At 41.5% G+C, this 23,830-nt stretch overlaps 8 protein-coding genes across 14 annotated transcripts; 3 read left to right on the plus strand and 5 right to left on the minus strand.

The window, feature by feature from the left end:
* Positions 1–815: 815 nt before the first annotated feature.
* On the minus strand, positions 816–6,062 carry LOC129584552 (ADP-ribosylhydrolase ARH3-like). Of its 6 annotated transcripts, none has more exons than XM_055476752.1 (7): positions 3,490–3,616; positions 2,861–3,078; positions 2,663–2,759; positions 2,355–2,571; positions 1,710–1,873; positions 1,467–1,644; positions 816–1,289 (listed from the first exon to the last, which is right to left on the minus strand). In XM_055476752.1, the coding sequence occupies exons 1-7, from the start codon at positions 3,564–3,566 to the stop codon at positions 1,017–1,019; spliced, it is 1,224 nt and encodes a 407-aa protein (XP_055332727.1). In that variant the 5' UTR covers positions 3,567–3,616; the 3' UTR covers positions 816–1,016. The 6 variants fall into 6 exon arrangements, 4 of the variants coding, with proteins under 4 accessions (XP_055332727.1, XP_055332730.1, XP_055332731.1 ...); XM_055476755.1 differs by lacking the exon at positions 3,490–3,616 and adding an exon at positions 3,241–3,478; XM_055476756.1 differs by lacking the exon at positions 3,490–3,616 and adding an exon at positions 3,237–3,478.
* Positions 6,063–6,487: 425 nt separating this feature from the next.
* Positions 6,488–7,348, minus strand: LOC129584748 (uncharacterized). The gene is made up of 4 exons (XM_055477060.1): positions 7,332–7,348; positions 6,997–7,136; positions 6,706–6,884; positions 6,488–6,580 (listed from the first exon to the last, which is right to left on the minus strand). The coding sequence occupies exons 1-4, from the start codon at positions 7,346–7,348 to the stop codon at positions 6,488–6,490; spliced, it is 429 nt and encodes a 142-aa protein (XP_055333035.1).
* Positions 7,349–8,196: 848 nt separating this feature from the next.
* Positions 8,197–9,528, plus strand: LOC129584670 (uncharacterized). Its single transcript, XM_055476938.1, has 3 exons — positions 8,197–8,439; positions 8,509–8,724; positions 9,145–9,528. The coding sequence occupies exons 1-3, from the start codon at positions 8,367–8,369 to the stop codon at positions 9,435–9,437; spliced, it is 582 nt and encodes a 193-aa protein (XP_055332913.1). The 5' UTR covers positions 8,197–8,366; the 3' UTR covers positions 9,438–9,528.
* Positions 9,529–9,615: 87 nt separating this feature from the next.
* Positions 9,616–13,920, minus strand: LOC129584666 (organic cation transporter protein-like). 2 transcript variants are annotated; one of them, XM_055476932.1, is made up of 6 exons: positions 13,802–13,920; positions 12,879–13,104; positions 11,999–12,210; positions 11,494–11,880; positions 10,073–11,202; positions 9,616–9,943 (listed from the first exon to the last, which is right to left on the minus strand). In XM_055476932.1, exons 3-6 carry the CDS (start codon positions 12,149–12,151, stop codon positions 9,847–9,849), a joined length of 1,767 nt encoding a protein of 588 aa, XP_055332907.1. In that variant the 5' UTR covers positions 12,152–12,210; positions 12,879–13,104; positions 13,802–13,920; the 3' UTR covers positions 9,616–9,846. The 2 variants fall into 2 exon arrangements, with proteins under 2 accessions (XP_055332907.1, XP_055332904.1); XM_055476929.1 differs by lacking the exon at positions 13,802–13,920 and having other exon boundaries at positions 12,879–13,461.
* On the minus strand, positions 13,858–14,664 carry LOC129584671 (uncharacterized). The gene has a single exon (XM_055476939.1). The coding sequence runs from the start codon at positions 14,525–14,527 to the stop codon at positions 14,093–14,095; it is 435 nt and encodes a 144-aa protein (XP_055332914.1). The 5' UTR covers positions 14,528–14,664; the 3' UTR covers positions 13,858–14,092.
* A 350-nt stretch (positions 14,665–15,014) lies between these two features.
* On the plus strand, positions 15,015–20,187 carry LOC129584665 (phosphatidylinositol 4-phosphate 5-kinase type-1 alpha-like). Its single transcript, XM_055476928.1, has 6 exons — positions 15,015–15,541; positions 15,669–15,917; positions 16,767–17,572; positions 18,536–18,668; positions 18,732–19,466; positions 19,853–20,187. The coding sequence occupies exons 1-6, from the start codon at positions 15,266–15,268 to the stop codon at positions 19,862–19,864; spliced, it is 2,211 nt and encodes a 736-aa protein (XP_055332903.1). The 5' UTR covers positions 15,015–15,265; the 3' UTR covers positions 19,865–20,187.
* A 68-nt stretch (positions 20,188–20,255) lies between these two features.
* On the minus strand, positions 20,256–23,798 carry LOC129584668 (NAD-dependent protein deacylase sir-2.2-like). The gene is made up of 3 exons (XM_055476936.1): positions 22,099–23,798; positions 21,359–21,957; positions 20,256–20,633 (listed from the first exon to the last, which is right to left on the minus strand). Exons 1-3 carry the CDS (start codon positions 22,322–22,324, stop codon positions 20,475–20,477), a joined length of 984 nt encoding a protein of 327 aa, XP_055332911.1. The 5' UTR covers positions 22,325–23,798; the 3' UTR covers positions 20,256–20,474.
* On the plus strand, positions 22,582–23,783 carry LOC129584669 (G/T mismatch-specific thymine DNA glycosylase-like). The gene has a single exon (XM_055476937.1). It carries the CDS (start codon positions 22,766–22,768, stop codon positions 23,537–23,539), a length of 774 nt encoding a protein of 257 aa, XP_055332912.1. The 5' UTR covers positions 22,582–22,765; the 3' UTR covers positions 23,540–23,783.
* Positions 23,799–23,830: the final 32 nt, after the last annotated feature.

Genomic DNA, 23,830 nt, shown 5'->3' on the forward strand with positions numbered 1-23,830 from the left:
ACCACGTTTCACCACCAAAGTCTCCGCACACCACGAAACACCACCGCCAGGCTCCGCACACCACTTTTTATAATTTTTTAATTTTTTTACGAAAACCACTGAAATCTCCTGACACCACCAAGGGCAGAGTGCACACCACCACAATCTCTGCACACCACTATTTTATAAAAATTAATTGATTGTTATTACGGGCGGAAAAAAGCCAGCTCTTTCGTCTCGCGGTCTGGGCCTTCTGGCTGCTCTTTTCTGATGCCACTCGTTTGGCTCCGCTTCCGTTATACGAGTAGTTAGCGAATTTTTCGGTTTTACAAACTGTGCTGTATAGTAAAGATTTGCCTTGCGCTATATTGAAAAAACCAAAACATTGTAATTTAGATACAACGTATTTTAAGTAAAGTACTACCTCCTGTACACGCCAAAAAATACAACATAGCTATAGCTCATATTAGTCGTACTCTGTATTTGTATATAAGACCGAGCACCATATGTTTTCGAAACTGCGAGTATAAGGTGGTGCCCCGAGACTGCCGATATTTTTAATATATATGATGGTGGCGCAAAAATGGTGGTCCGAGACAAAACGGGGTGCGAACAGTGGTGTGCGCAGCCTGGCGGTGGTGGAAGGTGGTGTGCGGAGGCTTTGGTGGTAAAACGTGGTGTGCGCAGCTTTCTCCATAAAATATTCGTGCGACTTAAGATATTGACAACAATTCAAGCAATTTAATTAAAAATTTGATGATTGATTGAAAAAATTTGATGAACTCCGGTATTCAAAATTTCACTTTTGCGAAAGAAATAATCGAACACAATATAACCAAGCATCCATCACTTATTATCAGTAACAGTGGCTCAAACACCATATTGTATAATGCAACAATACTTCTATACAAAACATCACCGGTACAACGTTAGCGACACTTTCTCAAATCAGTAGAAAAGGTAGCAGACTATGATATCACAGAATCTGAAATTACATACATAAATCAAAATTATAATCATCGAGATGTATTTGCTGCTCAGGTATTTCCTTCCACTTTCTGCTTCTTTGCAGGGGACACTTCGAAGTGGAGCGGAATATCAGGCTTTTTCGACCCGTAAGCATGCTTATACAAGCTATCGGCTAGGGTCATAGTTTTGTCTGCAGCTTCGCAGAATCTTTGCCAATCAGCGGGAACATGCTCGATGCCAAACCATGCCCCAGAAATCGCTCCTGCCATGGTGGCTATCGTGTCGGTGTCACCTCCCATCGATATCGCGTAGATAATGGCGCGCTCAAATGGATCGGGATTCTGAAAAATCAAAATCTCACAAAACGCGAAATTTGACGGCAATATATCATATATTATAAGAAGACATAAACCAGTAACGATCAATTAAATCTACTGTAATTAAAAAAGTATTCAAAAGGAACGACCACAAATTATTAAAATTACTATTTAGAATTTTAACAGAAGAAGTTTTCTTACTTCGATGCCCGGAATAGGTCGCAGCGCCCGTGCAGCGCAAAAAATTGCCATGGGAATAGCGTCCAGCGCTTTTACCGAGTGTCCCAACTTTTCGATAGCATCTTTTTGAACAGCGGTATCGCTACTCAGGAGGGTTTTCGCCGTTAGAAGCTGCTTGGTATACGGCTTTTCTTGCTCACTAAATATAATAAGAACACGCCAGCCATAAAGCACACAGCAGCCAGAATAAATGGAAAAACCAACCTCTTTTCCAAATGATCACGGGAAAATTTGATCAGTTTATCGATGAAAGCGCCGGCGTCGGGAGTTTCGGAATGTAGAGCCAAAAAAACGGCATAGGCTTGGAGAATGGCACCATTATACCCAAGGACATTGTAATGCGTGAGTTGTGTGCTAACTTTCGCAATCTACAAAATGCCAATTATTTTATTACTGTACTTGCAGAGTAGATATCATAAAGACCTGCGGACGATTTCTTTTATCACGATCGAAGCTTCCTTAACAAAATACGGTCAGAATAATATTTAATTAAAAAAATTGAAATTTCCGCTTTTCTTAAAGCACAGTAAAAGGTAACTACCAAAAAGGTTTCAATTTATGTTAATCTATGCGAAAAAGAATCAATTCATATTACGAAATTGTCATATAACAAGCATACGGCGAAGTAGAAAAACCTTATTCGAAGCTTACACAAATAATACTTGTCCTTATTACTGGCTGTTCTCATTGGAAAATAATTCGTAAAGTGGTAAGTACATTAACCGAAAACATGTAGCCAGTAGCCTGACTCTTGCAGAGTAAAAAATAGTAAATCAGATAAAATACACAAACTAGTCGCACCTAAAAAAAATGAAAAATTGTCGCAAAAAGAATGAAAATTAGTCGCACCTCAATGATATCTTCCAGGCGATCCCCACAGAATAAAGGAACGCCGGCAATGCGCATTCCACCACCGTTTCCCATTGAGCCCATCCCATCAAATTGCGCCTTCGAAGGACCAAACAAATCACCGACGTAGTTGCTTTTTTTCCAGGCAGCGAATACAGCTTTCACTCGGGCATACATTCGCTGCTTTTTCTTCTCGGCATAAAATTTATTCGTGAATCTGCACAATAATTGCCAGCTGTCATACACAGTCATACAGATTTAAAAAGTCCCAGCACAGATTACAAAAAGTATAGAATAATTCTACTCACGATTCCGCAACATCGCGCACATCTAAACGACCACATCGAACCAACGATTCGGCGAGCGCATGACACATGGCAGTATCGTCCGTGTACTGAAGACGATCTGAATAAAAATTGAAAGATACGATTACGATTACGTATCAAACCTACACAAGATAGAAATTCCTTCGGAAGGGATGGCTGGAAGCGTAATATCCAGCTTACCTTTTTTGTCGTGCTGATCACGAACGGCTTTCTCGATTTTCGAAACTTCCACAAACTTGGGTGGAGATCTCGGAACTTCAAATATGTATCCAATACAATCTCCAGCCAAAGCCCCCATCAAACATCCACGATACTTGGACAAAATGTTGTCTGATGGTCCATCGGATCTCTCTTTGGACGATGATGCGGGAGCGCAGTTCAGCGCTGTAGCCATTGCTCTAGTGAAATTAGATCAGGAAGATATGAAATACCATAGAGCAAAGGAACACACCGCTGCAGGATCGGCTTTCAAAATTGTTATGTTGTCATTTGTGCAGCACAAGAAGTCGAATTTTTAAAAAATGTTTGAACCGAAAAAATCAACAAGTATAATCACTTGCTCTTGAGCGCCTGGGCGATAGTTGCTTGCAACAGTATGGCAGCGGGTACCGCTTTCAGGAAATTATTCAGTCAGTGCCAATGGTAATAATAATGGCTGTATTAATGCACCTCTGTACTTGTACAAATACTCTATAGTCTATACTGTACATAATAAAGTATTTCTTATTTGCTTCGTTAAATTCTGCCGTTTTTAAATCTAACTAATGAGCCGTTTTAAATACGTCTGATGCAAAACAATTTTGCCTTACAAGTTGAAGTCAGGCAGATAGCGATGAGAATAAGTAATTAAATATGATGTCACCAGGCTGGCAAGCCCGAAATACATCAGAATAAAAAGGTAAGGAACGATGACTAGAAGTACTGAAGTATCTGTATACGAACATCTCTGTCACAGCCAGGTCAAAGTCGCAACATCAAGCAGATTATAGACCGTTACGAATAATTGCGGCATATATAGTGATCTACGAACTACAAGTACAGTGCTTTTATTTAACGAAATGTGTTGTAATAGTAGTTCGCTTGAATTTATTAATTTTTAAGAAAACACAAAACATTTATTTGATGATTATTGTTGCAGTCATTAACGGAAGCAAAGTTATGCGCAGCAGCGCAGGTGTATAACGCCTTAGTCATAAGGCACTAGGGTTGAGCATAAATTATTGGCCAACATGTGGAACAAATAAACCACTTTAACTAACGGCCCACCCACTTTTGTAGTGTTTGTTTAGCACCGCTCTGGTAAAAGTCTTGCAAAATATTCTCCACTAATTTTAAGAAATTGTGGTTGACATGAAGGTCATCGCCAAATACTTCGGCAATCCTCAGTACAGCACGGGGATCCGCTTTGCCGGATGTCGCCGCTTTCTGCAGTTTTTCTAGCATCGGATCGTTAAACCCTAGTTTTTCATTAGTCTCATCGTTTTCTTGGCCCAAATAATATATCCAGGATGCAATAGTAAAACAAAGGAAAGTCAGCTGGGACCCGCGCTTTATAGCATCTCGAACGCACGGTAGAACGAATTTCGGAATTCTGGCGGAACCTTCTGTACCAATGCGCAATAGTTGATCATTCACTGCTGGATTCGCAAAGCGCTCTAAAACGATGGATTTGTATTGGGTAATGTCAATATCGGGAACCGGGTCCAGCAGCTGCGTTACTTCCTCGTCGAACAAACGCTGCAAAAGTTTGTGGATGTCCGGGTGAGCCATTGCTTCCTACAACGCAAACCGAAAACTGAGAATTAATTCACAAATGCAAACATAATTGTACCCAGCGACAACAATTATTGTACATACACGCAATTTTGCGGCCGGCTTTTACGTAACATATCGGTACGAGTATGCGTAAACTTTACTTCAGAAGAGCATTTACACTAAATTACACATACGATTATTCTCTGTGTTTTTGAGTTCAGTATTTCGATATCCATCAATAATTGATCCATCTGAAATAGCTACCGAAATAATTCCGGTTATTACTACTGCCTGCTTTTTACCGGCGAATATCTGTATCCTAACAGCATTCCAATGTAGCATAAAGCTTGGTGACCACAATTGACAGTCCGTAATTTCATCTTTTCGTACGGCAGAACATCCGTTGTCATTTGTGCGCCAGCTTTTTCCCACGCCGGCCTGCCCAGCGGAAAATGATCTTCAATAACCCATTGTGTAAATGACTCGCACGTAACCGGCCACAGATCATCAATCCCGAATTCTTCTCGCACTAACTTCCGGTGCACATCGGTCGTGGCCGGCGTAATACGGTCCACCATACAGTTGGGGAACGCACCCTCCTTTTCCAGCCATTTCCCTACTTCGGCGTCGGCTAATTTGGCGAAAGCAATAATCATATTCTTCGCGACATCGCCATTATGCTGAATATTGTCACACGACAGAATCGTAAACGGTGGTTGTCCCTGCTTCTTCCGACGACGGAGAGCCGCCAGAATATAACCAAATGACGATCGTGGCGCATCTAGATGCTGCAAATCATGCTGGATGAGAGGATCAACAGCATTAAACTGTCCCGTGCCTTGATGAATAAAATAACCACCTTCCGTGATCGTCAAAGTAACAATGCGGCAGGATGGATCCGCCATGGTTTGTATAACAGCTTCGGACTCATCCGGCGCGTAAAGATAACCGGAAATCGCTGCAATAACGTGGGCTTTATCACCGGACGCATCGCGTTCCACTAAAGTGTATAAGCAGTCTTGAGCGCGCATGGCGTCGCGAGCGGGAATGTCGAAGGGTAGCAGTCCCACTCCGACCAATCTCCATTTATCCGACTGACCAGTTTCCAAGAGTCTATCCAAATACATAGCTTGATGGGCTCGATGGAAGCCGCCGACGCTGATATGAACGATTGTCGGTGAGCCTTCAGGATTCCGAGTATATTTAGGGATGTGGACATTGCTCGGTAACAAAGGCAGGTTTTTCAAATTTAACTTAATGGGTGAAGATCGGGCCATGGTTATAAATTGTGCGATGGCAGTTAGTGTATAAGAACTGCAAAAAGCAGAAAAAAAAGTTGAGATTAGGCAAACTTTAGCTTATCCAGGGTACTAATTTTGAATCTTATTGACTTCTTGAGAGTCGAAAACAAACCAAAATTATCAGCAATAAAAAAGGTGGTTCTGTAACTACTGGTAAGTATCTATGCGGCATTGCGGTGTACTAATTGCACATACGTCTCGCAACGAGAAAGCAAACGACCGATCAAGCTTTAGCAGCTCCCTTTATCAGTTAACGAAATTAATAAAATCCGGAAACACTGAGAGCTGGTAACAACACTTTAGGTGATCATTAATCCAGGTTCACTCTATCAGTCTATAGGCGGTGATAGTATCTGTACATAGCGGTATGACAATATATTATAGCGCGTAAAACCGGTATAAAGGACAAGCACTATCGGCGGACACCCTGGAGGCTTATTCCACTTTTACTTTCGGTAAGCTTCCAGCAAAAATACTTTGTACCTGGCAGTCTGGCGCTGTCAAGGTGGCGATTAATAACAAGAGGCTTACAACTGTAGCATAGAATAAGGTGCTGCGCAATAAATTATTAAGAAATCCAGAAAGTGGAATACTCACTCAGTCTGTGATTGCACACAAAATAGTATCAAGATTGTTCTACTTGTTTAATACGGATACTATATCTGTATTGAAAGATAGGTACCCGACCTGTAGATTTCGATCGAGCTTGTGTGGGTAGACTAACCTTAATCCTTCGTGTAGCAAAACTGATTCACAATCTGGAAAAGATTTGGCGGACAACAGCAGTGACAATGGTGGTTGCAATAATCATGCGCCGGTTATTCCTGGTACGATCGGCACTGAGCTACAAATGAGCACAAGTGGATTTTGCATGACCTTGATTGTCAGCATAAATTTTTTACCAGATTTTAGTATGCACAAAACAGTAATACGTGCTTTGACATATAACCCAAACAAGCCAAAACATACCACGACGTAGTAATTGCATCGATCGCCAGTGCAGCAGTCTTCGCAGATCCAGTCTGCCCACCAATCCCGATAGCATCGTTCTTCCAGTGCCCTCTTCCGTTGCATGCAGTTCTTCATATTATCGCAAGCTTTGCTCAGATAGTGAATTCTCTTGCCGGCTGGCATCCAGTAAAATGTCACTAAATTCGTAAACGGTAAAACCGATTCAGAATTTCAGGCGTGTTTAGTTGTTTTTATTACTAGAAATACGAGTATAGCATCAAATTTCGCAATTCTTATTCCTCTACAAACCTCCCCAGCGAACATTTGTGCTGCAAACATCATGGATTTCTGGGTCGCACAGCTGGACCGTGGATATGCATTTCTCGTAATTGTCTTCTTGGTTCTCGCATACATAACACTCCAAACCTAATCGGTTCAGACAGTTACAACTGAAATCATTGAAAAAAGAATCGTACTGTTAGAACAAAATGAATCAACCAGTAAATTCCAATCCAGCAATATCCTGTCAGAGCAAATCTGGTTTCCTATTTTAAATTCAATGAGAAACCATAAAAATACCTAATACAGATACGGACTCCAGTTGGATCATGTAGTACACGATGAATAGTAGAACGTATATATACTCAAAAACTGTGCTCATGGCTCATTTAAGGTCGACAAAACCATAATAATTATCCTGGAGTAAAAGTACACCTTCTAAATTATTAGCAATGAATTTCCTTTCCTGCTGTTATGAAGAATGCATAAAAGTTGAAGTCCATACAGATGGAGCTTTTTCGACTTAACAATTATGCATAATGTACCTTTAATGGCACAGGTCAGAGAAAGGTCAAGAAGCGCTAGTCTGTCGAAATGTGAACAGTATCACAAATTTGCAATAAGTATACTTCAAGTATGTAATTTATGCTTGGCATTGAAAGAAAGGCATTTAAGGCATTGAGATGCATGGTTTGCGGCTTTGCGCTATATTTTTATTTTTTGTGTGAATTCAAAGTGAATTATCAGTTTTCTACGAATGGCCCCGCATATCCGAATTCCGCTGGTATTAGTATTTCTACCGGAAACACTGGACCTGGAAATGATTATTGCTCAGGCACTATAGCTGAAAAGCTGTTGAAACAGATTGAAATATGACATCACAAAGTATTACTCCTAGATTGCAGGATGAATGAATTGGAAGATGAACGATTATAAATCTACCAATCAGTGCTCAAATGACTTCGCTGCAGCGGATGTTCGAGTATATACTCACGACCACATAAACATTTATTTATTAAGTGCATTGCTACAGCATTTGCAGTACGCATGTATAGAATTACACAGTTATATGCAAATTGAAAAAGTCTACAAAAGCGTGCTAACGAATTTTTCTGCGGTAAGTCAGGTATGCGTGCTAAAAATTGCTCGCAGTATTTAGGTGATAGGTTTTGTTCCCTGAGGCAACCTTTTGCAGCCAGCGATAGCACTTCTCGTGACAATCGACTGTTTTTCTGTTTTCGATTTTTTTTTGCGTTGTGAGAACTTAATCCGCTCATTGCATGAGCAGCGTTCACAGTTTATTTAATTGTAACAAATAATCTTTCTGAAGGGTTTTTGCATACATTATAATAAATAATACATTTTTCGTACACGCACGCCTATGCACATGTAGTCACGAAATGGGACCCTTCGCCATATATACGAAGTTTGCAGCAGTCATCATTATAACACTTTCATACCTTCCCAAACAATGTAACGGGCTGTAATCTACTTTCGAAACTGCAAGGATTTCTGCATAATAGTTTCTGATTCTAATTCCAGGCTCATCCCAGTATATCGGAGCTGTAAGATGTTACGTGTGCCGAGGAATAGCGCCTAATTTCAGCATCTTTTCTGCTAATGTCAGTTGTCCAGATACCGACGATGTCCAAGCTACAACAATTACATACTGCGAAGCCTGCATGAAGTATGTCGGAGTGATTTCGCCCAGGCTGCCTGCCCCAACAAATGCATCAGTAAAGCCCGCGGTGGAAACCAGTATGTTGTTAGTACTTTGTAGTTAGCGTCAAGTTCTAGAGCAAGTTCACTATCGTTAATTAGAAACGTTAAGCAACCTCCTTACGGAAGTTCTGAATAAATGCTACAGATAATCCAGTCGGAATGTATCCTGTGTCTATATTCTCAGTTTATTCCTGTCGCGTTACAGACTAAAGTTAATTGTATGGCAATTCTTTACGAAAGATCGGCTTTTGAATTTAAAGAGATTACTTACATCTATAATTATTATAAACACAAGAAAGTAAGTATTACTGTGTGCTTAATCAGTTAACGATCGACAGGAACATTCATGATCGTGTCCCAATAATATTACGGCATACGTAAAGCGCATACGAGCCACGGTGCTCACACTTTATTTACTCGTAATAATTTTTAGTTCTATGCGCTTTCTTATTCCAGAGACCCTGCGAGCTTGTTACAATCCTCAAATTTATGAGGGCCGACCGAATTTGACTGTGGCTGCGCCGGAAAGCAGACCAAACATGAACTACGTGACAACTAGATTCACAGGCTCTCAAATACAAACGAATCCAAAATCGCCTAGAAACTTTTTATATGGACCGGGAGACGTATATATATGCAACGATGGAGATTTGTGCAATGCCGGAAGCCACTGGAAAGTCTCGCCGCATACGGTTCTCCTTAGCATGCTACCCTTAACGACGTATTACTTTTTAACTCTTCTGAACTAATGTTCTGGAAACCAATATTAGCAATTATTGCTGTTTGCTAAAGGTTTTCGGATTTATATATCCGCGTTCCGCAGTAAACATAATATTATGTCATATGCATAACTTCTGTTCCAAAGTGCGTCACAGGTGTATTGCCAGACCTAGTAAGCGTCTGTACCTATGCGACAAAACACATAAATTTATATACAAATAATAATTTTAAACTTGGGATGTGCTCATTGCCATAGCCGAGAGTATGAGACGCCCTCATACTTATTGTATTTACAGTGAGACGCTCATAGCCTCATATTACAGTCATGTTGTACTTGGGTAATACAAAGTAATTTGCATTCTGTTGAGCAACATGTGTCTGAAAATTACGCCATTACTAGACTATAAAAGAAAAAGCAGCCAGAAAAAATTAAAAATTTTAGAGTTTCCCTTTTATATGGTTCCAAAACGGAAAATCCTTCCATGAACTAATTTTTCCATTTTCCTCACATTCGGCTAGCGTTTCCGGAAGCGCCCTATTAACATACAATCATAATTGTAAATTTCAGATAGAACGCATCTGTATACCTGTTTCAAAAAACTCCTTTTAAATCTAAGACACAACCGTTTATAACCAGTGTGCCGATGAATTTATGACCACTTACAGATTCAGCGTTTCCGGGAGAAACATAGCACAAATACTGGCAAAGATCATGATTCCACCAAATACCACTAAAGTCAGTGAGGAGTCCTTGTATCCCAAATACACAATAACCGGTCCGATATTGGTCGCAATCGACGCAATAAAATTCGACAACGCTACACCTTTGCCGCGAACAACCGTGGGCAGTATTTCGTTCTGAATGAGTTCCTGCACAATATATGCACTGGACACAAATAGTTTTGCGAATAAGAACAAGGTCAACACAGCAGCATATATGGCGTGCTCCGTCGGTAACCCCAATGTTGCTAAACACGAAGCGCCACCCAGTACGAAACACAGGACAATCGTCGGGCGCCGTCCAATCCGATCACATATGATTTCCGTGAATAAGGCCGCCGGCAGTTCAACAATGCTGGCTAGGAAGGAACTCAAATAGGGATTCGATCCCAGAGATGGGGCATAATACGACAGCCCATTGTAGCAGATTTGGCACACGGTGTTCAGTATGATCATCAGTAGAGTTTGTTTGCGTATTTGCGGTGTACGGAACAGATCCAGATAGGAATATTCGCGTTGATGCGCTGTGACACCGGGCTCCTTTATCCTTGCGCTCTTCGCCTGATCACAGAGTTGCTTAAACTGGCATTTCAGAGATTCGTTGTAATCGACATGGTTCATTTTCGCCGCTCTCTTCAGAAATGCTTCGAGGTCATCGTATCTATCCCGTGATAACAACCAACGAGGACTTTCCGGCATGATCCACCAGTATACAGCGTAAGCCAGAAATGGAAGGTTGCTGACCAGGACATATGTCCGCCAAGAGCGGAATAAATAGGCAATGCCGGTACTGGCAACCCCACCGACTGTGTACGCCACCGACACCAAAACCATGTACGTGGCGCGAAAACCCGGTGTAATGATTTCCATTCCCAACGTGGACGGTGTTAAGTAGGTGTTGTTGACGGATAAAGCTTGGATGATATTGAGAATGACAAAAATGTAAAAGCCGTAAAAAGCGTAGGGCGATCCGGCGCTAGCGGCTGAAAAGATTACTTGGTTGGCCAAAAACAGAAGGTATGTTTTCTTCCGGCCGATTAAATCGGATAGGTAACCTCCAATCGGCGTTCCAATCTGCAACATGCATGCAAAATTTTAACTTGTTAAATAATGCGCATAAGTACGAAAAATTCTAACGTTGCAGGATACCCCTTACAATTGTTGTTAATAAGATTACTTCAGAAAACATAATTCTTTCCGACAAAAATTAATGACTACCGTGCATAACCCAAAAAAGTTACAAAAACTTCTTTAAAGTAAAAGTTGTAAATTTTTAGGTACTGCAAATATAGATCAATGCTTGCCGACCGCAAGAAGCAATCTGCTTTATTCAAAACAATTGTTAGCCCTTCGATTGCGACATACCACTGTCCCGAAAGCCGATAGAATATACGCCAAAGTCGGTAAAAAGTCCTGATGGCAAACCAAATCCCAGTCTGTAACAATCGTATCGTGATACACTGAGTGATCATAAACCCAGCTGTCGCAAGCAGTCGTATTCAGGATGCCGTTGCTGGTGGCGTTGTCGAAGTGGGCCGCCAGTGAATCTAGCGTTTTCCATTCAGTCAGTAACTCCGTGTAATCAACATTATATTTCTGACATTTTTCTGTAGAGTTATCTTCCGGATTTCGGGGCAACAGCGCCTTGAAATCAACGTCCGTCGCATTCATTAAATGAGTATCGTGGCTATGATTTGCATTTCTCTCGAACGGCAATTTGCACCAGTGCGGAGGGGCAGCGATGACGAATACCTGTAAAAACCGAATCAATATGTAAAAATATCAGAAATATATTTTCCTTAGCGGAGGATAAGGTTTAGTTAATTAGTTCACATCCATGCACTGCAAAAATCTCCGACGTCGCACATACAAAGCCAGAAACGAGGAATGACTGGGCCGCTATTGCCGGTAACAGGACAAGCGCCACAACGAACTTCTGATATCGTCCATTCCCATAGATCCGCAATAATATGTCATCAAACTGCTTCCCCAAATTTTCCGCATCTCTATCGGTCGAAGCCATTTTCACAAGCCGGTCTTAAGATTTGCACATGGCGGTTCTCGCAACTGCGGAATGTTTAACTAAAAAAGACAAAAAGGAAAAACTTTACAGAAACCATACAAGAACACTAAGTATATATGGTACTGAACGCATTTATCTGTACAATTAGCGGCAAGCAAAGGTCAGTCCATCGAACCTGACTTGTAAGCTGCCAATTCATGAATAGTCTTTCATCAAATTTCAAGACCCATCAAATCTGTACAAAGTCACTAGAAGCCACAAATAAAATCATACAAAGCCCGAGCTTCCTGGAAGTTATGATATTGCTATGATGCCTCTTAAAGCCGACAACGTTCGAAATGGTAACTGTTCCAGAAAAACCATGCACGCATCAACGTAGCCACAATATGACAGACAGATCTCAAACAAATTAATGGAGATTTTTATTGGGTTTGTTTTAATCTCTACACGATTATGATTATATAATATAATGTGATAGTATATAATTTTTACATATCTATAGATCTGTAATTATGATACATCTATGTGGCATGTGCCAAATTGGTTAATTACTAATTAACTACTGTCGAAGGATGGACATCTCCATACAAAACAATTAAGTAAGTTAACTTAATTTGCGTGTACGATGCAAAAACATCAAATTAAAATACAAACTGAATGAAAACTTCGAAAAACTTCGAAAAACATTAATTATTTGAAATTAGTATGGGTTACGCTGAAGACGCACCTCCAAACATAATCGCGCCGCGTAGAATAAAACCGCTTCGAATCATCGGAATCATGTCCGGCCACGGAATTCCAAAATCATGATACCAGATACACTTACACAACATAGATCTGGTCAGATTGTCGTGTTTTTTCTTGCGCACTTAAAACGTGGTACAAAATTCTTCCGCGAGCATCGGATCGGAGAATCCATCCAGGCAGCTTCAGAAGAATCTTTGCGGCTACGGCTGCGCTGGCCAAAATCATATGCAATTAACAATAATATAGCGCTATACCAGGTTATCAAACGCAGTTTGTTTGCTAATCGTAACGTGAAGTCGAAGCTGCAGCGCCATGTTTGACCATAGACCATAACATATCGTACAGCAGCTTGTTGTTAAAAATTTTATGAGCATCACTTCTACCGCTACAAATGTGACAAAAATGTCATTTAACCGCGGCACCGTAAATACTAAATACTAGAGTATTCTGTAGAAGACTGTAGAAGTTCTAACATCTAAGATATTCGGCACCGCCACAACGCAAAAAACATAACACCATGATGTATCACACATCTGTACTATCGCAGGACTTTCGTCATCTACTGATATTTCACAGCGTGAAAATGTTTTCGCATTTTATGTAGACTGGTACAATTTGCCGGTCGCGAAAACGTACACGAGTCTCAATTTTCGAGACAACAACTGCATTTCGAAGTAATTTGATCTGTTATTAACGGGGAAAATTTAACTTCGTCAGCGTGTTTAAAATTTGTTACTGGATTAAAGTCAAAAGCCGCGACAGCCTAATCGCTGTTCTTGTACACAAAAAAATGTTTGGTTAATGATTTTCCCATGGTAAGTACGGAAATTTCGCCAGCGCTGCTATTCTACTGCATTTCTGTTTGATATCCAAAACTTTTTTGTATGATTTTATCAGTCGTACCTGAGCGGAATGACGTACCACAGAGTACCGAGCAAACGCACGAAATAAACGCACAATCTGCTTAATTTTCATGTTTTATACGATTCTTCTTCAACCATTATCAATGAGAGCGATCGTATAACACTTCAACCAACACCAATCTAAAGTAAAACTAAAAACATCCGGAAACGCGCTATCTTCTTTAAAAGAAACAAGAAACGAATAAAATTACAGTTCCATCGATCCATGCACCAGTGCGAAGTGTGGAAAAATCACTGCGGCCCAAAATCAAATCAAATCGCGCAAGAAAACCTACTTCATCGCCTTCTTAACATCATCAGCCTTTTCTTTAACCTTATCCTTAGCATCATCCAGCTTGCCTTTCACCTTATCTTTGGCATCATCCACCTTCCCCTTGACGGCATCCTTCGCGTCCTCTACTTTGTCCTTGACTTCGCTCTTGGCTTTGTCTACCTCGCCCTTAATGGCTGACAGCTGCTTCTGCCCGGTCTTGCTGTAATAGAAATAATAATAAGCACCGGCACCGGCGATGGCTACTCCACCGGCCAACAGGGCTACGCCGGGAATGCCGCCTTTGGGCGCAGATGCTGTCGAGGCACGGGGAGGAGGTGGTGGCGGAGTGGAGGCGCTGGTGTACTTCGGCGTCGAGCCCGGCGGTGTAGGATTGGATGTGGTACCGCTGCTGGGTCCCGCATCACGCTGACGATAAAATCCCGTAAAACGCATATTGGCGAAATAAGATTAGAAAAGCGCACAAAGAAAGCTCGAGGAATCCGGAGACTTGCAGTTGAGAAGCAAGAAATAAATTACTGAATCAAAAAATTCGAAAAAGAAAAATTTTTCCGTTTGTTTATTTACCGCTGTTCGGTTGGTTCAGCTGGCTGGGGATTTCCTTGATGAATTATGTGAAGGGGGGCTGGATTACGAGTCAGCGGCTGTAAAGCGGGACACTAACGTCAGGCCGGCAGCCTGCTGGTTTATGTTAACAGTTTTTTACTCCTTTTTTTCTTTTTCTTGTATTTGCTTGGTAAAGCATAATAATGTATAACTATGATTTCATAGAATAACTTGCAGAAAATTGCACCTGAAGGTCTTAAACGGAGCGGAAGACAACCAATTGCTCAGAAAACTGTTATTTAGTTAAGTATTGTACTCAGTCTCGCTTCCGTTCTACTTTTTGGTGTCTGACTCAATAAATCCGGTTTGTGATTATCAAGTTACTCTAGCAAGTGCATTCTGCGGTTCATTCGCTGCAAGTTTGAAAAAGTTGCTACTGCATTGCTGCAGTCTCCCTGCACATACGACTTACCGTCACTTACGAAATAACTTATCGATGCTCGTTTGCTACCCACAAAAATTACGGCGTCTACGGCAGTGATAATCATGCGCAAGAAGAACTGACGAAATATACTAATAGAAACACTTCGTTTTTACGAAGATTATGCTTGCGGCAACATTCTACTAATGGATAAACAGAGTCGCGCCTACCGTGAATCGATGTTGCTGTCGATGTCTGGTCCGCTGTCAATGTCAGAGCCTCAGCTGCTCAATGCGAAAAGCTCCGATCTTTCCCACGCTGATCATCCCTTGAACGGACATACATTGATGGATGTACCAAAAATGGACGAACGAAGGAATTCAGATGGAGATCTGCCTAGTTATCCTCGTTTAAGTATTCAAGATAAAAAGAAAATTGGACACAGGAGAGTAGATGAAGCCGGAAACATCACGTACAAAAAGGTATCTATGTTTATTTTGTCTCTAAATCTAAATTCCCGTGGGACTCTGGCTTTTATCTTACGCAGTTTTTGAAGACTATCTCCTGGTAATGTATTGGTTTAGCATTTATTAGCATGTATTTACTTAGGTCCCGGCGAATGAGTTGATGCAAAGTATCCAAGAAGGCATCAGGCATTCCGTCAGCAAATTGGCCAGCGAACCCGAGCGAGATGTATTGTTTACGGATTTTGAAAATACTGAGATTGTCTTTCATCCCCGTGAGGGAACCAAATTTACTCCTGCACATAATCTGTCGGATTTCCACTTCAAAACCTACGCTCCTATTGCCTTTCGGCATTTTCGCGAGACATTCGAAATCACGCCGGAAGATTACATGGTATGGCATATTTCGCGATTTTTCTGTTGCCATCTTGTGACTGAAGCGATGAGTTATTGACAGACTGCTTTTTTAACTTTTTTTATTGACGTCAGGTTAATGATTCATTTTTTGTATCACGGTTTTTTACGGGACTCTTTTTAATCAGTTGTGGGAAAGGTGGCAGCTGCCGTAAGACGGAAATCTTTAATTAAACATTTCGATGAGCATTGCTGCTGCGTTTCGCAGATGAGTGATGATAATATTAATTTTCTGATAAGTAGTTATCGGTAGCGATTGTCAAACGTTAAATGTCATGCGTGCGGGGACATCTAGTTGCGTTTTACTTGGCGTTGATAATAAGCGTTCATTTTCTAAGAATCAATCAGCACATATTGTACGAGGCTTCTGCCCACGCACATGTGGAATTAACTTTGTTTGGACAATATAGAATTGCTGTGTCTGCCATATTTTCACGTTTTATTCGGTAGCAAGCTGTCAGAATAAATTCTGAATGGATGCCTGAAGTTAATCAGACAAGAAACTAGATGAAAGTCCAAGTGAAAATTTATGCGTTTATATATGAAAATTTTTGAATGAAGCAGAAAAGTTAAAAACTTACGTCCATTCTAAATTTTAGATCTCAAACCATATAATTATCTCATTTTAGATCTCATACAGTTGTGGTGAAAGTACATAGCTGTTGTCTGTGCGATACACTTTCACTGCTCGGATTTAGCAAAACATTTATTTAGGATTTAGTCTCATATTTAGATCTAGTTTTTAGCTGGTGTAAACAGTATTTTTTACGATATTGCAGGGGACTCGCTAAATACTGATAAAAATTCAGATTGTGCTTTTTGCTTGCAGATGTCGTTGTGTACAGAACCTTTGATTGAAATTTCCAACCCCGGCGCAAGCGGATCTCTGTTTTACTTGTCAGAAGACGAAATGTTTATTCTCAAGACGGTTGAGCATAGCGAAGCGGAATTTTTGCTCAAATTGCTACCGCAGTATTATATGAACATTGTTCAAAATCCCCGTACATTATTACCAAAATTTTTTGGACTCTACTGCTACAAAGCACTGGGCAAGAATGTACGAATGCTCGTCATGGACAACATCCTTCCGCGAAGGATTAAGTACCATCATAAATTCGATCTCAAGGGCTCATCGTATAAGCGTTTTGCCTCCGACAAGGAGAAAACCAAGACCGTCCCAACGCTGAAAGACCTGGATTTCGCTGAATTATACCCGGAAGGAATTTTCCTGGGCAATGAGACGTATTTGCAATTGATGAGTTTGTTCAAGCGTGATACACTGGTGCTGCAGAGCTTTAAGATTATGGACTACTCTTTGCTGCTTGGAATTCACAATCTCGATAAGGATATCCAGGAGGCACAGAAGCTCAACGAGAATTTACAGTCGGCAGCTGGAGATGGCTCACCGCCTGTACAAGATGACCAGATATTGGATAAGAGATTAGGAAGGACGCGGTCTATTAATCGGGCCCGATTGGCCGCCTTTCAGCGTGCCAATATTAATGATCAGAGTCCCGATGAGGGTCTTTTGAAGGCCACAGTTACCCGGCAGCCGTCGACGATTAGTGATGGGACCGGTGTAGAAGATGAATGGACGAAAGCGTTGATGCAGGCTAATATTGATCCAGACCTTGTGTAAGTGCACTAAAGCTGATTGTTTATCTGGATTCTTAATTACTGTTCGTGTCGCAAACCGGAAAAATCGATGCGGACTAGTAAGTTTATTTCGTATCTGAAGTAGTGGAAAATCTTATAATGAGTATGACCAATGGGTAATTTGGTGGAATTAACGGTAGGATAGGGAGTGTTGTTTCGGTCGGTGAGCACCGTAAACATGTTAGCATTCCGGTGGAGGTTTCGGTAGCTTTATCCAGTATTATTTATTCAAACGGTTGCTTTTCTGATGGGACTAGACCGTATCACTAAACCTAATGGCAGAAGCATGACCAGATGGGGAAATGGCTTTCTTGATTTATATGCATCTGATCATTTTGGATGTTTAATGATGCAATCGAAACTATTGATTCATGAATCGCCGACAAATCACGGCCTGGGGACGTTTGTTGACATTGCCGTTTACGCAGAGCAAAGAGAGAATGCGCAAAAAAGTATTCCCTTCATCATGCGATGATATCAAGAGCAAATATAGGGTCATTTTAGCAGATAAATTTCTTACCGTCTCAACTCTTAATACCAGTTGCGACAGTGCTTTACCTATGCTTACAGCTGTATACATTTAGGTACAGTACTTGGTTTATATGCAGTATTGATGCGAGGTTGCTAGCAAAAACACAGACAAACAAAGCCAAAATTCAAACCACAAAAAAATTACTGTTACTGTACATGCAACAAAATTAGTGTTACAAAACAAAACAACAAAATGTTTTAGTAATAACAGTTACTGTTAACTTTTTTGATTATTTGTGATTGGTGATTGACATAGTGCTTTATGGAAGTTAACAGTTAACTTGTGTAACATGTAGTATTTGCCTATACTTATCTTACTGTTTGCTAGTACTTCATTGCACCAATATAGCTAAGAAACCAGCCTACGCTTTACCCCATTAAAAGATTCTCTAAACCGCTGTTTTTTTTCAGAGGCGGAAGTATATTAGGAAAAACACCAAAAGGCGAACGGCTTTTGATATTCATGGGTATCATTGATATTCTCCAGTACTGGAAGTTACGCAAGAAGCTTGAACATGCTTTTAAGTCGATCTTTCACGATGGAGTAAGTTGGAGAAAGTTTGCGCTAACTTTCACAGGATTGACATGAGACATATTTTCTTGGTAGAATACCATTTCCGTTTGCCATCCGACGTTTTACGCCAAGCGCTTTCAAGAATTTATGGCCGAAAAGGTGTTCCGCCCGCAGATTGACTCCCTGAAATTTAAACTTGCGGACATCCCAATGCGACTATCATCACGCTTGCATCCACCATTACTCCACATGCCGAATCAACCTATTGCCAAAAGAAACAGCTTGAGCCGCTCTACATTGCCCAATACAGTCCCGGTGAAGACTTTCGTTAAAACTGGCAGTCTAACAAGACATCCCAATGCTCTCCAGCCGGATATTGTGGCCAGTGCTACCGGTGGAACGGATACGTCGTCGTCGATCGGTATTTCCTCGCACCCCACCTCCGAGAGCGCGTCACCTCTCGGTCATACGAAACTACGCATTCGGAACTCATTCAATAAGCCGATAGTAATTCGTGATGCCGGCTCGGCGGGAGATATCGCGCTGGACACGATAGCGATTGAGGGGGTTATGATTAGGATGGATGGCGATGAAGATGATGTACGGATACGGAGCGGGTCGGCGTTAAGTTCCGGGACGTCGGTCAGTGCGACCAGAGTGAAACTGGTAGAATTGGTGGAAATGTCCACGGTGCCGGAGCATTTCTTCACGGATAGGCCAAAGAGTCCGAGGGATGCATTACAAGATGGAACGAGTTTTGCCATAACGCAGGTGTCAGAAGGAACTCAGACGGCCGGTGCAGTGATTGCTGAACCTGACTATGAAGAGGTTTGTCACTTTATTAATCTTGCATGCTAGCATGCCCATATGGACATGCTGATTGTTGGTTAATTCAGTGAAAGTGTAGAATTTACTGATTTGGGGGTGCCTTGACACGGGAATGAAAAATATCAAGGGTCTGCTAAATTTTGAAAATTGAAAAGTTATAATATGTGCAGATTGCAGTTTGGTGATTTTATAATCTGGCAAGAATTCGTATGACTCTTTGCATTAACATTCTTTACGATGTTATTGCTCAAGCCGTATGCAGAATTACTTTTTAATTGAGGTCACACGCGCTCTAAAGATGATGAGACGTGCCTTGATGCTAAATATACTGTATTGACTTATCTTATTACTTGCTGTTGCTAATTTCGCTTTGGGTTTATTTTTAGACGGATCTTTAGAACCTTGAAGTGATTACCTTTTCATGATGATTCCTGAACTCGATTGACGGACGCTATGAAATTCCTTTATTACTGCTTTCATGTTTTGTGACTGCTCTTCGGGGTATGATATGTAAGTTATTTCAGTTTGTTAGTTTTATTCATTTTATTGAGTGTAATGGATGCGATTTTTGCCAAACTTAATGATCCTGCCAAGATTACTGTATCCAATTGAGCACATTGCTTGAGACTTTTGTCTTTATGAAAGAAGAACGCAGCAAATCTGTTGGTGATTACGAAAAATAAAGGTGAAAACATACCACGCAAAACATGGTATGAATATGGGTACTTATCCTTTGATTGGTTTTGACAATGTAGTTGTACGTTGTGTGAAGTATGCGTTTTTTGACTGCGGAAAAATATTGCGTCACGCGGCATCTGGCAGAAGTTCTTTGATACAGAAGCCTTATTGTTAAGCGTTGTTCCAAATGAAGCAGAATATTTATATACTGTACTGCATTCCACAATCAGCGTGCATGTAATCATGCACAGTATCATCGACTCATTCGGCTGACGTGATAGAAAGTTTCACCGTATTAATGACACCAGAGCAGCTCAGTGGGTACTTAATCTACAGATTGCTTGCACTTCTGGATAATAAATCAGTACAGCGAATTCGATCGATCCTCTCAGATGCTAAATGATCAGCTCGTGTAGGTCCAATATTTACAATACAAATTGGTTTACCAAGTTCTGCTGCTCGAAGGGCAAAGCGATATCCAGAAAACACCTAAAACAAAACTTTCGTAGTAAATTTCGTACCTTATAATAATGTTACAAAATACGAGCACAAGTGAAAAGTAGAAAACTATAGATTACGTACAGACTGTAGTGTGCACTGCACACTGTGCAGGTAGTCTATGGCGACACTTTACACTTGCCTTACTTCTCTACTCAGCTCTAGATGTTACATTTTACAGGTGCAGTGCCGTAATACTGCCTATTAACAAAACTAATAACAGCTCCCAAAGAGACATAAAAGAGCCACCTACGCTTTCAAGGTATTTTATAAAACAAGATTAAAGCACATTCATACTTCAAGCCTGCAACAAGTTAATTCAACGTACAAACTAATTAATTCTCATTTAAGATTTTTACAAATTCGACGTTAATGCAAACCGGCCGGAGGCCGAGGTTTGTCTTGTAAAAAAGAGATTAAAGCAAATTCAAACGTCACGCCTGTAGGAAATTAATTCAATCGACAAAACATTAAAAACTGAACGAAACCGTAGCTAGTTTTATCACTCAATGGTATGGTCGCTTTTACTGTCTATTGTCTAGGCAGTCCAAAAAGGAAAATCTTTCAAAAAGCAAAAAGATGCGAACAGTACGCTATGTAGTATGTGCAATGAGTTACAAAACGCAAAATTGGACGCTGAAAAACATAACAAAACCTAAAAAGGGAAAAAGTCATAGCGCTCCACTCTGCAGTTAGCCACACCTCCTTTACAGTACCTGTAGAGATGATCCCAACACCAGCAATCCATCGCATTCTGTGACTTTTTCGAACACCAAGTCTACCCTCCGTTTGGGCACATTCTCCCCAAAATACACAATATTCGGTTTCATAATCCCTCCGCACTCTGCACAGGAAACAACGGTGAAGCCGGCGATTTTCTCATCAGTCAATTCGACATCCGCGTCCGGCCGCAATTCCGCGGCGCTAACCGATGCATGGGGATGATGAAAATCAGGATTCCGCTGTCGAAGTTCGTCTTGAAACGCAATGCGCGTAACCATCCGCTGGCAGCTCAAACATCCCACTTGAAACGCACTGCCATGCAGTTCTGTGACGCGGCGCGCACCCGCTTTCAGATGCAGTCCATCCACATTTTGCGTCACCAGCCAGTGCAGCGCGGGAGCCGTCGAGCGCTGCTCCAATTTGGCTAGGAATTTATGCGTAAAATTAGGCTGGACTTGCGAGAAGTTGGGCCATCCAACATAATTACGAGCCCAGTAACGCTGACGAAACTTCTCGCTGTTGATGAAATCCTGGTACTGAATGGGACGACTGGACGATGTGGCATACAGTCCCACTCCTTCGCTGCGATAATCTGCGAAACAGCCATGAACAGTCGCTGGAACAATCTTATATAGCTTGGCGGCCTTGCCCAGCTGTTAGGGACGCAACCTTGCAGTTCGCAGTAAAAGTCACACTGCTGCGTTTGCTGCACATCTAAGATGTGACATCTTACCTGGAATCCCAGATTCCGTCGAGATCCCAGCGCCAGTGAGAACTACTAGACGCTGCTTATTTTTTAGAAAGTCTTCAAACTTTTGAACATCAGCTTCCCGGGAAGGCACATGAGGAGGAACAAATTTCAAGGGATTCGAATCAAATTTCAGTCCTGGATTGACTATGGTCGCATAACCGTGGCGAGATACAGAGGCAGTCACTTTCCAGTGCTTGCTGTATTTCATTTGGCTGATAAAACACCCGCACACCAATTCGCACCTTCTGGCACGAACAATTCTGTTTATTGATAATGGTAATTCAAACAAAATGCCAATGAAATTCTAATGCGTCTAAAAGTAAAAACCCCAAACACTCAAAGACAGCAAAAGCAAGTCTCTGCTCTGTCGTAGGTCCCAAACAGCTGATTGAGATCAGAAGACTGCCGGCTGAGTGGGGTCGCTTATACGAAGGAAATGTTTACTGGGTACGCGCACTACGCGTACGTTCTTTTATAAGTTTTATTCCTCACGATTCATGGCAAAAAACGTCAGTTTGGATTTCTTTCTTTAGTTCAAACTCTTTGTCCTTTGTCCGAACCGTTCTTATACTGTCGTCGGGTGAAGTTCTTCGTCTTCTCGAACTCAGGTTTTGATTTTTCTCTGCACTGGGCAGTACAACAGCTATCAATGTCCGAAACAGACGCACCGGACAAAGCGAAGCGATTTGATTTTTCGCATCTGGCATTCCATGCACCGAAACCATCCATCCCAGTTAGCGCCGATCATGAAGAGATCGAAGATGAGAAGCCAAAGAAACGCAGAAAAACTGCCGCCGGTTCAGAATCTCACTCTCCATCCAAGCTGGCTCAGACCATGAGCACGCTGAAGGACATTCGATTATCCGATTTTCTCCGTTACGAACTGGACATCATCATTGTCGGCTTCAATCCAGGCAGAAACTCCGCCAGCCATGGACATCACTACGCCGGCCCGGGAAATCATTTCTGGAAGTGTCTGCATTTGTCCGGACTGGTTCCGGAACCCTTGACATTTCACGACGATGCGCGCATCACCGAGTTCGGAATTGGCCTGACGAATATCGTCTCACGCCCGTCCAGTAGCAGTTCCGAGTTGTCCAAAGCCGAACTGCGCGAGGGCGCCGCCGAAGTGCGCAGGAAGATGGTTGAGTATGAGCCGAAGATTGTGGTGTTCAATGGAGTGGGGATCTACGAAGCGTTCTCGGGTACGAAGACATTCCGTTTGGGTAGACAGGAGCAGGTGTTGAAGGGACGAACAGGCAGTGATATTCTCCTGTATGTAATGCCATCGTCCAGTCCGAGAGGATCCAAATGGCCGCGATTAGAAGACAAATTGAAGTTTTATCAAGGAGTTGTGCATTTACGAGAATTTATCCAAGGAAAGGTGGAGAAATTGGAGATGGATAAAGTGGTGTTTGATTAGAAGCAATTCTTGACTAAATTTCTATCTGCTCGGCTGCTTCGTTTCGGATGTGCTCCTTTATACGTATTCGAAATCAATCGATTCGACTGCATGTTAATCCTAAACAGATGTTTGGCATCTTTACAGTTTCGCTGTTCGTCTGTTCGTAATGTTATAATCTCAGGAACGGAACATCAGATGATCATATCACTACTGCATAAAGAATACGTCCGATTGTTTTGTACAGTTTTGGTAAGATTTGTTGTTGATCATCCAAAAAATTTTGTGAATATTCGATATTTAGTTGTAGGA

This window comes from Paramacrobiotus metropolitanus, unplaced genomic scaffold (assembly GCF_019649055.1).
Source record: "Paramacrobiotus metropolitanus isolate TYO unplaced genomic scaffold, Prichtersi_v1.0 Parri_scaffold0000014, whole genome shotgun sequence".
Taxonomy (NCBI): domain Eukaryota; kingdom Metazoa; phylum Tardigrada; class Eutardigrada; order Parachela; family Macrobiotidae; genus Paramacrobiotus; species Paramacrobiotus metropolitanus.